This window comes from Physcomitrium patens, chromosome 4 (genome assembly GCF_059467195.1).
Source record: "Physcomitrium patens ecotype Gransden chromosome 4, ASM5946719v1, whole genome shotgun sequence".
NCBI classification, from domain to species: Eukaryota; Viridiplantae; Streptophyta; class Bryopsida; order Funariales; family Funariaceae; genus Physcomitrium; species Physcomitrium patens.
The window spans coordinates 14,213,730-14,230,135 of NC_143413.1; the positions used below are offsets into that span (position 1 = coordinate 14,213,730).

The 16,406-nt window shown below is 38.7% G+C and overlaps 3 protein-coding genes across 3 annotated transcripts; 1 reads left to right on the forward strand and 2 right to left on the reverse strand.

The window, feature by feature from the left end:
* Positions 1 to 277: 277 nt before the first annotated feature.
* Positions 278 to 4,054, reverse strand: LOC141045319 (uncharacterized). Its single transcript, XM_073533521.1, has 6 exons — positions 3,745 to 4,054; positions 3,275 to 3,339; positions 2,868 to 3,142; positions 1,687 to 2,579; positions 1,516 to 1,551; positions 278 to 1,020 (listed from the first exon to the last, which is right to left on the reverse strand). Exons 1-6 carry the CDS (start codon positions 4,052 to 4,054, stop codon positions 278 to 280), a joined length of 2,322 nt encoding a protein of 773 aa, XP_073389622.1.
* A 4,277-nt stretch (positions 4,055 to 8,331) lies between these two features.
* Positions 8,332 to 10,665, reverse strand: LOC112281298 (protein YCF54, chloroplastic). The gene is made up of 5 exons (XM_024517651.3): positions 10,418 to 10,665; positions 9,990 to 10,081; positions 9,580 to 9,610; positions 9,148 to 9,374; positions 8,332 to 8,952 (listed from the first exon to the last, which is right to left on the reverse strand). Exons 1-5 carry the CDS (start codon positions 10,577 to 10,579, stop codon positions 8,775 to 8,777), a joined length of 690 nt encoding a protein of 229 aa, XP_024373419.1. The 5' UTR covers positions 10,580 to 10,665; the 3' UTR covers positions 8,332 to 8,774.
* A 278-nt stretch (positions 10,666 to 10,943) lies between these two features.
* On the forward strand, positions 10,944 to 15,489 carry LOC112281297 (putative inactive ATP-dependent zinc metalloprotease FTSHI 3, chloroplastic). The gene is made up of 6 exons (XM_024517650.3): positions 10,944 to 11,602; positions 12,541 to 13,404; positions 13,567 to 13,751; positions 13,930 to 14,068; positions 14,610 to 14,910; positions 15,060 to 15,489. Exons 1-6 carry the CDS (start codon positions 11,393 to 11,395, stop codon positions 15,260 to 15,262), a joined length of 1,902 nt encoding a protein of 633 aa, XP_024373418.1. The 5' UTR covers positions 10,944 to 11,392; the 3' UTR covers positions 15,263 to 15,489.
* Positions 15,490 to 16,406: the final 917 nt, after the last annotated feature.

Below are 16,406 nucleotides of genomic sequence, written 5' to 3' on the forward strand. Positions count from 1 at the left end.
AGTAATAAATTTTAGAAATAAAATGCATCTAAAGATGCATGCATTGGAAAATATCCATTCATTGAATAGTGAAATTCAAGATATAACCTTCTTCAATTGAATGGTAAGTTGTCTCAATTGAGAAAACATAATTGAACACCAAAAGAATACAATTGGATGGAAGGGGACGTCGCCAAAGCGTGCATGAACCCTAAACATGCAGAGTTTGAAACAAACTCTTAACTTTTCCATCCACATGATTCAGGTGTAAATATTTATAGGAATTTATATGACAATGTCATGTAAAAACCTCATGATAAACAATGTTTTTAACCGTTCCCACGGCTTCATTGTTGTCATTTGTAACCTTAATGTTTGCAGGATGTCTACCACGAGACAATGCCACATATAATTGACCATGGCTAAATACTTCATTGCGAAGATAAATGCCAACTCGATCATATGATTGGCCCTGCGATTTGTTGATTGTCATGGCAAAAGCACCAGTGATAGGAAATTGTCTTCGGCAAAGTGTGAATGGCAAGCGACTATCATTGCAATGATGTGTGATTATAGGAATCAATACCTCTTGGCTACGATAGCGTCCTTCTACAATTTCACATAACAACACATTGGAAGATACTTGCAAAAGACGCAAACGACTACTGTTGCACAAATCTTTTGCCGGATTCAAGTTCCTTGGCAACATCAAATATTGGCCACATTTAAGACTTAATTGGTGAGGAGGCAAACTGCTCAATTGTAAAGAATTCAAAAACTCTACTGGGTAATGATGGCCATGTTCATCATTCTCGTGAACAAAATCAGCACTAAAACATTGATGCACATCACCAGGTATACGATCGGTGATTTTTCGGTTGATTTCTTGGGCATCATCATTCCGGATAGCCAAAATGACACGCTCAGAAAAATCAACCACATCATCAAAAATAACATCAATGAGACCATCTAAAGAATTTCCAGGAGCAACTAATCCTAGCGGTAAATCTACCTTTGGACCGGTTTTGCCCTCACCAATATCTAACAAAAATCATTGAAAGTCCGGTTGACTTTGCAAACGCATGTTAGTGGTCAAATGAAAATGTTGCATTAGTAGAAATAGGTATGAATGTCGCAAGTAAGCTTGAACAATTTGCTTGCGACCTCCACGTACAACTACAGGGAAAGTTTGGTAAAAATCACCGCCATATAATACTACAACACCACCATTTAGACTATCTATATTGCGTATATTTCGCAATGATCTGTCTATAGCTTCAAACATAAAACGATGCCCAGCACAAGCTTCATCAAGTACAATCAATTGTACTTCACGTAAGCTTTGACCTAATGTAGACTGGGTACTAATGTTACAAATTGATGCATCGTGCAACTGTAAAGGAATAGCAAGAGCTGAATGTGCCATTCGCCCTTCATTCAAAAGGCATGCGGTAATTCCACTTGTTGCCATTGCCATACACTTGACATTACGACCACGAAGATAACCCAATATGGTGTTATACAAAAAGGTCTTACCTGTACCACCAGGACCATCTAAAAAGAAAAGCCGATCTGGAGAATCAGAATTTAAAACGGCAGTGGTCACCGCATTAAAAATAATGTATTATTCTTCGTTGAGCCTACCTACATCCTCCTCTAGAAAAGTAATGTTTTGGTTATCAAAATCAATATTGTCATTGGAATCACCGCCAACATCAACAATGTTTGAATAACCAAACTCATTCAATTCTTCAATATTAAAAAAATCTGTAAGATGTTTGTTTGATGATGACAAATATTCTTCAATGGACAAAATTGCTTTGTAATAGCGATTTTGATTATTGCGCCAATCATCAGACATAGCATCAAGATGTGTCTTTAGTAAGCTAAGAGGATCTAGCAGTTGTCCAAACACAAGAAGTGTTGCAAACAACCGCCAAACTTGTTTAGGCAACGCAATGACAGTTGCCTCTTGCAGACAATTTTCCCATTCAGAATCATCTTGTAAAAGTCCTCTTGCAATACAAGCGGCCTTGTACGTTGGATGCACTATATCATGAAAACAAAGTAGGTCCTCAAATGAAGTTGGTGCCTCGACATGAGTCAACAACAAACGCAAGTAAAATACTTCGATACCTATGGGAACCATGTTTATCCGACCAAAAAATTTTATCTTACGTACTCTTCTTTCCCACATGTTATTCTTCACATCCCACTTGTAATAGAGTGGAAGATCCATGTAACGAAGAAGCATATGGTTGCCTTGATTGCCAGAAGCAATTAAGGCACGAATATGGCAATTAAGCTCAAAAAACTTGGTGAGTTTAGTCTCAGCATTTTGATCAATCACCAAGTGCAAAGATGTTCCTTCTTTAAAAGTAACATATTGCTGACCGGGAAGGTGAACAGGCAAACGACAAATACTATGGCTCTTATTATTAGTTTCAAAACCAAAGAGCCTCCAACATGCTTCTTGGGCGGCCACATAACGACCCTCCAAGAAATCCTTAATCTCATCTACCACTTCATCTGTTTCTACAACACCACGATCTGGACCTTTAAAAATATACTTGTGGAGGTATTTGACAGTTTTTACAAAACTGCAAATTTCCACATTAATGTGACAATTAAACCGACCTATCAAATATGGATTGTATGGCACAACCCATCGATTGTCTAAACGGACAATTTGTCCACGTACACGTTTCTCAATATATCGACCTTGATTTCGACGACGGTACAAAACATGTCCGTCACCATCTACCTCGGTAGTATCTCAAGCTTGCATCGGATAGTTCTTTGTACATCTATCGTCTTCCATGCATGGATAATTGAGATTGTCCAAACCACATGGTCCATGCATCATGTGCTTGGCAACCGCGGCATACAATTGCGGTTGTCTATCTAAATCAGGAATCTCTGCACATACTATCCTATCTACAAGGTCACAGTCATTGACCTTGTCTTTCAACCAAAGAAGAATGTGTGCATGAGGAAGACCACGTTTTTGAAACTCAATAGTGTAACAAAAAGTAATTGTCTCTCCCATGACATTCTTCTTCGTAATCTCATCCATCAATGCTCTTAACTTGAGCTTGAAAACACGCACAATAATATCTAGACGATCAGGAGGACTTTGACCTAGCTCAAGCTCATCAAGAATCTAAGGCCAGGTCGGATTACATGTCATTGTCACAAACAAATCGGATTTTCCTAAAACTCTAACCAAAACCATACTATCATGAAAGAGTTTTTGCATGTATCGGGGGGAACCAATGAATGTTGCAGGTAAGACAATGCGACACCCAATGCGTGCTCCATTGTCTTCCTGCAAAGCATCTACGACCCCCTGATAGCACTCTGCACAAAGTTCAGTTTGATGTTGCCTAATGAAAAGCAAATTTTCATATTCTACACGTAAATATTGATCCACTACATATTGCTGGAATAATCTACCAGCCTTATGTAATACATTAGATTCTGGGCGCTTTTGAAGCAAATATTGGACATATGACTTTAAAGTCACTCCAGTATCTGCTTTAAAAGTTGGTGACCACCCACATCGCCCATCAGGAAACAACAAAGGATAGGATAAAGCATCGTAAGCTAGATGAATTTCTTTTATTCGTATTAAATCTCCACCACGTTGGTGAAGAATAATATCTCTACCAAAATTCATGTATTGTTCATCAAGAACAACAGCAGCAACTTCTGGAACTACTTGGCAATTATATCGACGGGGATGTTTACTAAAAGGAATCTCACCGGAGATACGAAGTCCCATGTTTTGTCCCCTTTGAAGAACATCACGCGAAGACTTAAAACCACGAACCAACGCATTTATGGATTCTAAAACTTCTTGAATGTTGTTAATAACATCACGATGAAGATCATCAAAAATCTCCATACGACGATTTGTTTGTAAACCATCATCCAAGAAATAAATTTGTGCAAATCTAGCACCTTCGTCTAAATCAGGTTGTAAATTTCCAATGTAATGGCATAACTCTCTATTCACACAAAAAGTATATACCCCTCTACCTTCAACTTGGCCAGACTGAAACTTACTACGCATACTTGTAAATGCAAAAGCTTGATTATACTTTCGAATGGATTTAAAGAACTCTCGAGATTTAGGTGTTGTGTCCATATAAAGCTCATTGAGCATTAGATGGACAATGGGGTGATTAACATGTTCATTAGCAATTTTGCCATTGTAACAACAAATGATATTTTTTTCTTTTTTAAAACGAAAAGCCAAACATTTTGGACATTGGATGCACATTGATCCAACACTATCAACATTGACATCTACAAAATTATCAATGGTAGACAAAGCACGAGCCATTCTCTAGAAAGATGACAATATAATAAAAAAAAGTGGAATTTAGGATAGGAGAATGAAGACCCTATCATAAATTCTAAACTCCACAAAGATAAAAAGATATATCAATAAATAGGATTTAGTGTAGGATAGAAGAAATCCTACCCTAAATCCTAAACTCCACAAAGATTGAAAAAAATGATAAGAAAAAGCAGAGTTTAATGTAGGATAACAAAAATCCTAATGTGAATCCCAAACCATTTCAAAACTCACAAAAGTAAGGTTTTTGATAGTACCTTTGTAAGCTTGTGCTCCAAGAAAGTTGCACCTTTTGATGAAATTTCATTCCACTCTAAAAAGTTTACGTTCAATGCACTACACTTCAAAGAAAAAAAATAGATTAGGTTGGCGCTTGCTTTGCAACACATTCGTAGCCAAGAGGTATTGATCTAACACACAAAAAACATGCATGAAAATAAATGTGATGAACATATTCTCAAGCCATACTCTACCTCCAAAGTTTAGACTCTAAATTTTTTTTTTTGAAGACACTTAAAAATGTCGATTTTTGAAAACTTTTGTCACAAATCATTTTCTTTCCTACTAAATGAAAATGCACCTTAAAAGTCCAAATCCGAAGTCGGAATTCAAAAATAATTAGTATTTTGGGAGATATTAACTCACTGTTAAATGAATTCTGCCCAAAATACAGTTTCATCCACAATGGATGAAAAATCGCATAGCAGATGAAAACCATGCAGTGGATGAAAAAATGTAGTGGATGAAAAATTGTTGGGCAAAAAAAAAAAAAGTTAAAAAAGTAAAAGTAAAAGTTTTGGCGATGTGCACATCAGAGAACAGCAGCTGCTCGTTTTTGAGTCCTTGATGTTTTTTGTTTTTTGTTTGGTTTTTTGCAACTAAAACCACTAAATTTCAACTTGATTTGAAAGTTTAATGTTTGAAAACTTGATTTTATGATTACCCAAAATCAAAAATTACCAAAAATTTCAATCTTTCAAAACCTTTCAATCTTTCACAATCTTGCAAAAATTGCAATCTCACCTCAAATTTCTTGAACAATCTCCACAACTTGAACTTTGTAACTCCAACTCCAACTCCAACTTTGTATTCAAACCTCCAAGATCACATCAACCAACTCCAACTCCAACTTCACAACTTACAACTTACAACTTCCAACTTACAACTTCCAACTTACAACTCACAATTTACAACTCAATTTTGAAGTGCACAATCCAAAAAATGTTTTGAACATCAAATTTGTAATCAAGAGCTTCAAAATTGTAATCAAGAGTTTCAAATTTGTTTTGGGTAAGCTCAAATTGTAACACACACTTTGGATTGCACATACCCACAAACTCAACGTTCAAATTTCAAAATTGCGCAGTAATAAACGGAGCAGTCAACCGCGCAGTCAAAAAAAGTAAAAGTAAAAGTAAAAGTCATATCTACAGTAAAAGTAAAAGTTGTAGTAAATATAAAAATAAAAAGTCACAATAAAAGGAAAAGGAAAAGGAAAAGTATAGTTGACTTTTGATAGGGCTTATGATTTTAGTAGTATGAATATTAAAATATCATCCAAATTATAGACAACAAAATCATAAAAAAACTCACCAAAAACATCATTCATTAGATGTTAGAAAGCAGCTAGTGCATTTGTGAGTCCAAAAGGCATGACATTATATTCATAATGTCTATACCTATTTTGAAAAGTAGTTTTCCATTCATCTCCTTGTTTGATGTGAATCAAGTTATATACTCTTTGTAGATCTATTTTTGTATAGATCTTTGCTTGATTTAATTGATAAAAAAATCCTAAAATCAAAGGTACAAGATACCTATTCCTGATAGTGATCTTGTTAAGTCCTCAATAGTCGACATACATCCACAGATATCCGTCTTTTTTCTTCACAAATAAGATAGGAGCACTAGTTGGAGATTTAGAATGGCTTATAAAGTTCTTAGCCAAATTTTCATCAATATATTCTTTGAATATAGCTAATTCATTTTGTGATAGGCTATAGATTGGTCCAAATGGTGGTTGAATTTTTTTTTAAAGATCAATGATACAATCACAAAGAGGATGCTTTGAAAGAATATTTGTATTTTTTTTTTCAAAAACATCTTTAAAATCTTGATACTAGATAGAAATACCACTTCATATCTTCTCACTATCAATAATAGGCATGGCATATATAGTAAAAGATGGCCCTTTATTTGTGGCATGCATCAAAGCTTTTGCACCTACTAATAAGGATTTGAATATACTAGACTTAAAGATTTCTATTTGCCTAGCAGGACCTTGGGCTAAACTATGGAAAAAATCAAGATTGCGAGAAATCCAGTCTATGTGAGGGTTATATCTTTTTAACCACGATAATCCTAAAATAATTGAGTTGGAAAGAGACTTAATTACATTAAATATTACTAAATTATTTTAACCACTAGTTGCTACTTCTATAGGAAGAATTTTATGTGTAACATCTCCAGAAGATAATGAATGTCTATCTATTATTTTTACATACACAAGTTTAATTTTTTCAATTAAGAATATAACTTATTTTTTGACAAAGTCTTCATCTATAAAACAAGTTGAGACTCTTGAACCCAATAAGGCTAAGATTTTGTGATTTTTTTGTCCTAAACAAACTTCTATTATAAAATAAGGTGAGGGATCAAAGAGAAGAATATGACCTTTACTGAATGCTGTACATGATTTCAATTGCATGGTCCTTATTGTTGTTGGAGCAATTTGTTTTCTAACACATTGTCTTCTGTAGCAATCATGCTTCTCATTTTGTAATTTTATTATTCTTTGGACAATATTGAGTAATATATTTAGCTTCTCCTTAATATAAGCATAAGCCCTCTTAATATCGTTAACTCTTTTTTTGTTTTGTAAGGGATTTAAAATATATTGTATTAATTTGCATTGATTCTAACTTTGATAAATAAGTTTCTAAAAACTTAAGAACTGCCTTCATTATTTAATTTTTCTTCTTCAACCATATCTTTGTTCTTGACGTATTTCAAATAATCAATTGTCGTATGCAATGGCTTGAACAATAAATTGTTCCAAAATTTTTGTCTTTGATATTTTCAATAATAAGTCTTTAATATTATCCTTTAATCCATATCAAAATTGATTAATAAGGGCTTTGTCATTCCAATCCAAATCGCAAGCAAGGTTTTGGAATTCAGCAGCATATATGGTGGCTGACCATGATCTTTGCTATAAAGATAAGAACTTGGTCTTTGCTACTCTTTCTTGATCTCTTTCTCCAAATATAGCTATAAACACTTCTAGGAATGAATTCAAATCATAAAATAGTTGCAAATCTTTTTTTATTAAAGATGCAAACCAAGAGAGAGTACTTCCTGATAGAAGTGTGCCTATGAATCCAACTTGAGTAAATCCATCAAGGTATTGGAAAGAATGCAATCTTAGATAGAACTTGACTTCTTGAAAAAATCCTCAAAATTTTGATCTTATTCCATTAAACTTCTCAAGCATACTAATCCTTGTTTCTATCATACTTATAGAAGCGAAATTCCTTAGATTTGGTTGTGAGGTGAATCTACTTGCTTCCTTTTAACAACAAATTTTTTTGTTGTAGACTTTGAACTTCTTCCATAGGCATAGGTATAGTACCTCCATGATTCATGTTGAAAATATGTGAGATTTCCACTCTTAGAATATTGACAAGCTCATAAAGATCTACAATAGTTGCAAATCTATTAACCTGAGTATTTGGCACTAAGTCCGGATCTCAGTTCATCCATATCATTGATCATCTAGTATAGATGATGAGAAGGGATGGATGTTCCAACAGTTCTATGGATGTATAGCACTTGAGTTCTACGGATGTATAGCACTTGAGTTCTACCGTAACATGCATTGAAAAGACCTACAGGAATAGCCAATGTGCTACAAGTTACTTGTTGATTGCGTGTACACATGGTGCTTTGCCGAATTTGAGAACCAAGCAAAGAGAACTGACAACTGAAAGTGATCCAGCAAAAACTCCTCTTGCATGCAATCAAATTATTCATAACATCGACGTAGGAGGGCCTCAGTCACAAACCCTGCTTTGGTTCTCGTCTGATAGCTGAACTAACCGGCCCTGGGAAACCCCAACTACAGCTTTTAGGGGTAAAGCTAATGTCCTCAATTTAGAGCCAGGAGCACTCAACTGATCTAATTAAGGAGAACTACACAAGACAAATCCTCATGATCCCCGACACAACATAAACCTCTCAACGATGCTACAATACCACCTTTGCCTTGTATCATTGGTACCCGCAGTTGATATTTCTGCCTTGTTCACAAATAACTGGCCCCCCAAAAAAAACAAATTGATCTGGCAACGTCCAGAGCGACCTATCCTTCAAGTCTACATTTATAATTCCAACCCTAACTGCAAAATCCACTTCACCAAATACAAGGACTAATTTAATTTTCCTTGTACAAGAAAGGAGTCCACCATTCGCCCTCATATTTCGGGTAAGGGGCAATCCACTTAGCTGGTCTCTCAAACTTCACAGTGGTGAGCTTGCCTGTCAACGCCTCCTTCGGACTGTCCACGGTGAGTTCGCCTTTCAGTACTCTGTCCAGCCTCAGCTTCATGAACCTGAGACCATTCCATCACCGGCGTTCAACATGCAAGAGTAATTCAATTCACAGTAAGCGAGATAGAATTGGTGCAGAAGACAAACCCAAGTAACCTGGCTTCATCTGGACATTATTCAAGAGGATTTCAAAAGAGATATATACGAAACTAAATATCAACATTAACAAGGATTCAGTGGTGATGTAAAAAACCCACGTGATCCAGATTTTGTCAGTTGATACAAGGGCAGCAGCTGGTCTGCCTACTCGCTGGGCAATCTCCGGGTGCTTATCAAGCCATTCGGGTTCTATAACCATCCAGAAGTCCTGCTCCTTGTTGCGCTCTCCGTACATACGCAACTTCTCACTCATCTGCTCTTGGAAGTGCTCTTCATCGTCCAACATAAACTTAGCATTCGCAATCAAATAATAATACGTCGTTTTCTGCAACGAATCAGTCAGAAATACATGTCAAATGGAGATCCCTTCGAGAATCGCGTATTCATGAAGTGCTCTCAGTAGAACCACCGTTGCTCTGCACTTCGTTGCTATCCTCTAAGAATGGGTACAGACGAAGACATCTCGTGTTTCAAGCATTTCTATTTCTCCGATAAACCAAGTGAGGTTATCATCCACAAGGTTATCCAACCTGGGGAGCACCAGAACCTGAAGGCTCCTCACTGCAACAGCCAAAGAGAGAATTGGTTTCAAAGTAAGAACAAACCTCCTTTGAGTTCACACTCATCTAAAATTCTAAACTAGAAACAAATTGCACTCAATTGCATATCTCAACATTTCGAAATAAGTTTCCATAGAAAGACATCCTCTTGGGAACTATACTAATATTTGTCAAGAGCCGGATCCCTCCTAAACCTAAAACCCAAGCCAGGTATAATACTTGCAAGTTCATGCTTCCGGAGCCTTAAAACCATTAAAGGTATTTGCGAAGAAGTATACAAGATCATACATAGCTCGGTGTATCACATACGGAGAAATTCGATGTCGAGTTATCAAAAAACGGAGAAGGTCGGAAAATGAAATGCGGGAGTGAGCACGTACGAGGCAAGCTCGTTGTCCACGGCTTGAGCCCGAATCGGATGGAACCTCTTCACCAAGTCATATGTGCCCTGCCTACCTCCAAACATCTGAACCTGCAGCACAAGGGATTTGATTAATAAGTGACTATCCTACAGGTTATACTTGATCGGAGCCCCTGGAGAGTATCCAAAACTGAAGGAGCAACCAAGTAATAACTTGACGAGTCGATCTCTATGTTTGACCATCGTCGCAGAGCTTGTTACAGCGTCCACCCAGCACTCTAATTCCTCTTTACATGCTCTCACAGCTTGAAACCCCATTTGCAAAATACAGCAAATCCTGAGGCCAAACACATTTTGCTCTGCAGGTGGGTATAATCTCGATGAAAGGAGAATCACGCAGAGCAGGCATTGAAGAGCAGCAATCGATTGAGGCATTACAGCACGCACCTTCTTGGTGGGGTCTTTGAGAGAAAGGGTGCGCGGGAGGCATATCACTTGGCCAGGGGAGGCTTTGAGCGACACGACGCTGATGCCCATCCTGGAGCTTGCTTCGCAAACCTGCAATCCAGATGAAGCTGCCGCCACCGCTGCTGCACTTGCACACGCCATAGTGCTCCCCAACCTCGATCACAGCTCAACAACCCAACTCCAAAAAACCCAAACTCTCAGCTGCACCTGCAAGCTATGGCGATGGGAGACTCACATGTGTGGGTAACACAACGAAATCCACAAAAAATTATACGAGAGATAAGGCAATCCATCAAACTCTCCATCCACGGCGAAGCTAACTTAAGAACGGGAACCCAAGTGAGAACGCCGAGAACGATTTCGAACCCTCTCAAAGACGCTTTTCAGATAAGCCTTTATTTAATCGAATCCTAATTTCCTAATCAATTCACTAATCTCGAGACGTAGTAGCTAAGTGTGTCCATAAATATTCGTACTTATGCCACTACCTCGGCACTCGTCTCTGGCGGCACGGAGCGATCCTTGCTTATCTGCTTCGTGCTCTTCGGACCGAGACCGCCCCCCCGATTCTTCTCGCCATTGTAGGACAGAAATCATATGCCGGTCAGTTGCATGAGTTGGGTCTTGTGATGGATCTCACATGAATCTGGTATGACTTTCCTCGGTGGCTCATCGAACACCGTATATGGCTTACCAATTGTACGGCTATCCCAATCGTGAGTTTTAACGCTTTGCGATGATAGGGGATAGAACTCTTTTAGTTAGGTCATCAAGGGGGCTGAATTGTGGAGGGGAATGCCGTACATTGGTGAGAAAGATGAGGAAAAGATAGCTTAGGGATGTCGGAGAGACCAGGTAGAGAACCCACAACTTTGTGTGATTAATTCTCCTTCTTCTACTACTACGTTTGTTCCTCTGGTGCTGGTGCTGGTGCTGGGCTTTGGGAGATTGAAGATGACCATGGCAACGGTCAGCTCGCGTATGCTTCACCGGCTCTTTTTGCCCCCACGTGAAGAAGGAAATACAAGGAAATTGAACTTAGCCTCATCTAATTCAATTGGCGGTAGCAATAAAATGAGTTATAGATTTCTACAACCCAGGCAAGGACGGCGCGTATCTTCTGTAATTGCTGTAAACGCAGCCTTCAGAGCTTCTTTTAATCAGGTTACGTTTCTCCACTTGTATTGCTTGTGTGTAGTTGACAACTCTAATTTAGGGTGAGAATATAAACGTTGTTTTGTTCTTGAGTGACATCCTTTGTTAGATGGGATTGATTTATAGACATGAATGCTCTAGCGGGTGCGCATCACTGAATTTGAAAATACTGAAACCCTGGCATTTCTTTGGGTAGTTATCTCCCGGTTTAGATACCTTCAGTGCCAACTTGGGTACAGTCATTTTCCTCTGTCGAGAACTGTTGTAGAAACTACGTTTTTGGCTGTTTCCATGCCCTTGCCACCAGGATTTGAGAATCTCTATCCTGCTTGGCAAATTCTTGCGGAATGATCAGCAGGTTTTTACAGGAATCATACTGGACTTATGACCGTTTTCTAAACCTTATACCTTGAATAGCGAAAGAATTAATTTTGACGGAAAGATTTTTGTACTTTGAAATGTTCGGCCTGGATTTAGGGTTTGAATAACATGTGATGTTTGGTTGTTGCATGCGATTCACTCTAGCAGGGATTAAGAAAGTTCGGCAGTTTTCATTATAATATTTTCATACAGGAATCCAATGCCAAGTCGGGGATTGTTTGCTTTGCCATGGGATTTTCGCTTTACAAGTGTGTCGAACTTTCTTAAACCCTGGACCCTCAGCAATTTCCTGATCTTTTCAGGGAGGGAATCTTGCTATTTAGTTGATATCCTTCATGTGTTGCCGCTGAAGATATATCTCACAGACATGATGTACCCTTCCGTGACTTCTCAGAGCAAATATATTCTCTGTCAATTAATGAAGTAGGATATTCAAAGCTCAGAGATGCTTCTGTTCAAAACAGTGCTGCATGTGTGATTCAGAGCATGATAAATCACTGATTATCACGGCCTTTAACATTTATTTGGAATCACAAAATTGATGAAAAGTGTGCAAAGGGTTGCAGGTCGGGAGGTTTATGGTCGGGGAATCGGTTAGATCGACGCCCTACTGTCACACTTTTATGTCATCAATTCATTTTCAGCAATACAGTAAGAGAAATAGAGGAAGAATCTGCAATAGCAAACCAGTCCTGGCTGAAAAGGATCGGCCAGGAAAGGGCTCGAAACCCAGGCGGAGGCTGCGGTTACGTGGTCGTTTGAGGCTTCTGATGCGCTATGTTCGTCGTGGGTTAGGACCGCCAGCAGGCTTCTCATGGAAACCTTTATTACTTGGTGCCTTGGTGACATGCACATTTACTCTTGTTGCACTTTTTTTACGGGTTTCAGCTGGGCCAGCTCCTCAAAATACTCCATATTCAGATCTTATAGATCATATTCATGCGCGTACTGTTACTTCGGCTCTCTTCGAAGAAGGCTCCCAACGGCTTTTGTTCAACGTGCAACCTGTCGTTAAAGAACCCGATGTTGTTGAGCATCCAAGTTTATCAGTAGAAGAGAATTCTAGCTCAGATGAAGTACCAAAACCCGAGACAGGTCTGCGTGAAAAAATTCGTGTTCCAAAGGTGCAACAGAAGGGTGAATGGCAATACGTGACGCGCCGAGTACGAAACGATGAGGCATATTTGCTGGGGCTCATGAGGGAGAAGGGCGTCCGGTACAGCTCTGCTCCACAGTCTGTCACCGCGTCGATACGATCATTACTTATCACAATTGTTTCTCTCTGGATTCCTCTTAGTCCTCTAGTTTGGCTACTTCACCGACAAATTTCAGGAAATAACTCGACGTCTCAGAAGCGACGTTCAAAAAAGAATCTCGTCAATTTTACTGATGTTGCAGGAATAGACACAGCCAAAGCAGAGCTCGCTGAGGTACATGGGGTACACTTTGATTCAAGAAAAACTCTGTTTCTTTTCTTTTCTTTTCGTTCCAAAGACTTTCATCTGTACATCATATGTAGTAGCCTCATGGCATATGCTCTGGTTTCTTCATAGATGAACAACTTCTTGTGCTTATCCAATGTTTGTGTGTAGATCGTGGCATGTCTAAGAGGCACGTCCAATTATGCTAGCCTGGGAGCTAAACTCCCAAAAGGAGTCTTATTGGTAGGACCCCCTGGAACAGGCAAAACTCTGCTTGCTCGTGCTGTAGCTGGAGAAGCTGGTGTTCCGTTTTTCTCAGCCTCTGCGAGTGAATTCGTTGAGATGTTTGTCGGGAGGTTTGTCCCATGACACTTTCATGTTGCCTTCTAGTCATAGGATATTACTGTGTCTTGCTCAACTTGCTCATTGTGAACCTTCCTTTATTTAATGGTATTTTAGTTCGTGTTTTTGTTTGATGTGGCACCGCAATGAGAGTGAACCTATTGTTGGTTGTTGTTTGTCACTATTAAACAGGGGAGCAGCACGCATTCGTGAGTTGTTTGCAGAGGCTAAGAAGAATACACCTTCAATTGTGTTCATTGATGAATTGGATGCTGTGGGTGGCAAACGAGGTCGTAGCTTTAACGATGAGAGGGACCAAACACTTAATCAGGTACTTCTCTCTCCTTAGATATAGATTGTCAGGCATAGGGAGGTTTGACAAAAGATCTTTATGCCATACATGGTTTTGCAGAGAGGACATCGTTCATTGCATGTTGATTTTCTAACAGTAATGTTGCATTGGTTCATCTGCATCAATCTTGGTCATTAGAATGTAAAAGTTCAGGTTGTTACTTTCGCTGTCATTTCCCAGCTTCAGAACTCGTTTTACTCTTCTTTAAGTTGATAAATCACTCCATGTAGGGCACCAGCTTCCTAAGCTTGAGACCATTTTAAAGGAAGATTTTATTCTATTCTTTCAGGACCCCCTCAACATCGAAAACTAAGCACAAACACAAAAAAATACAATACTCATGATTTTAGACTCACTATGTCGAATGCGACTATGACTAGTCCCTGATCTTCAACCTATGTCTACTTTCACGCCTATAAATTAGGCGCTAAGGCACAACAGAACGGCATGCTTTTTATACGAATTTAACTTACTAAGTTTCCAGTATGACATGAGATTGAATTTGCGTTGTGGCTTCTAGTTGTTGACAGAAATGGACGGATTTGATTCCGAGACAGGAGTGATGGTAATTGCAGCTACAAATCGGCCTGAAGTACTGGACGCTGCTCTCACCCGACCCGGTAGGATATCAAGGAGAGTGAATGTGGACGCACCCGATTTTGAAGGGAGGCAGCAAGTGCTAGCTGTGCACATGCGCTCCACACCAGTTGATGGAGATGCAGCCACAGTTCGTGCAGTGATAGCAAAGCTTACACCAGGTTTCGTTGGTGCTGATCTTGCTAACGTGGTCAATGAAGCCGCTCTTCTTGCTGCACGTGAAGGTATACAGTGCTTGCATCTATATCTATACTTGGGAATTAAATTTTTAAATCCGATCACGAAGTCTCAAAGCTGGTTAGATATCCCCACAATCTTTTGAATAGTTGAATGGCATTTTCTTGACTACTTTTGAATTTCATGGTGCGAACAGGTCGCCCAGCTGTTACTTTGGACGACTTTAAAGAAGCAGTTATTCGCGCCAAGTATGGAGTTGGTGACAATAGGAAGGTCAGTAAGCCATTCGAGGATCAGCTAAATCAATGGTTCAGCTGGGTTTCAAAGTCACAACCGAAGCAGTTGCGAGGTAGCAAAGAGCCACCTGCAGGCTATAGGACTGTACCATATAATGGTTAGTGTCATCCATCTAGGTATCAAGGATATTCTTCAATGTCAAATTTACACATATTGAAGTTGACTTTGTTCCTAGGTCTAAAAACCCTGAGATTCCTTTGAGGCTTAGGAAGAATTCACTTGTCTGGTATTGACCATTTTAGGGGATCAACTGTATCTATGCACCTTTCAATATGAAACCACGGAATCTTGCGTCTTGGCATTCAAACGAAGCCCGTACTTTGAAGGAACTGCTACAAAGGCTCCTTGCATGTAGGATTGTTTTGTTTGTTTTTTGTTTTTTTCCATTTTTGTTCGAGAATAGCATTGTACACTTAGTCATCAACAGGAAATTCTTCGTCTTATTTGGAATCCTTATTGGGGATAACGATTGAAACTCTTGAAAACGATCACCTCAAAATACTGATTGTTCTTCCCTTATCACAGAATATAACTGCATATAATGATATTTTTTTGTTTTGGAATATGCAACCAGCGGATGTTCCCATACATATTCTTTGTGATTCCACACAACTGCAGCTCAACGTTTTTTGATCATCCATTTACAGAATCACTTTGAAAAATCAAAGTGAATCCACTAAAACAAATAATATTGTTATAATCTTTGTGCACTAGGTTTCTGTTGAACCTTTGTGAGCCTCATGTTGAAATTGGTTGTAACTCAGTCGCAACTTCCTTTGTACACAAATATATGAATTGGACAAGGTGGAACTATCTATCAAATAGCAACGTGACTTCTGTTTTTGTTTTTTTCCCTCGATTCTTCAAACTAGATGCACAAGGTAGGCATTGCAATGCACGGATCTTCAACATGCTGTACAACCATTTAATAACGTTGCCACTATGTATTCATTGGTTTTTGTAAAAGTTTAGTTGCCAAAATTATACATTTAATAAAGTGTTACTTTTTGTGCACGAACTATGAAGCTGAGAAGTTCCTGGCATGGTTAGGGAGGTGCTCCATGTCCAAAAAGAGTGTTGGCTACGGGTACTATTGACCTTTATCTCTATTGTTTTGAGTGCTTAGCATTTTCACTTAATGGGTTCCCTTCAGCCAATCCCAACAAATTCAATTTCTTCGTACCTTCAAAAACTGCTCAGCAGAACTCTTCACTGGATGAAGATTGATTTCATATATTCATCATCT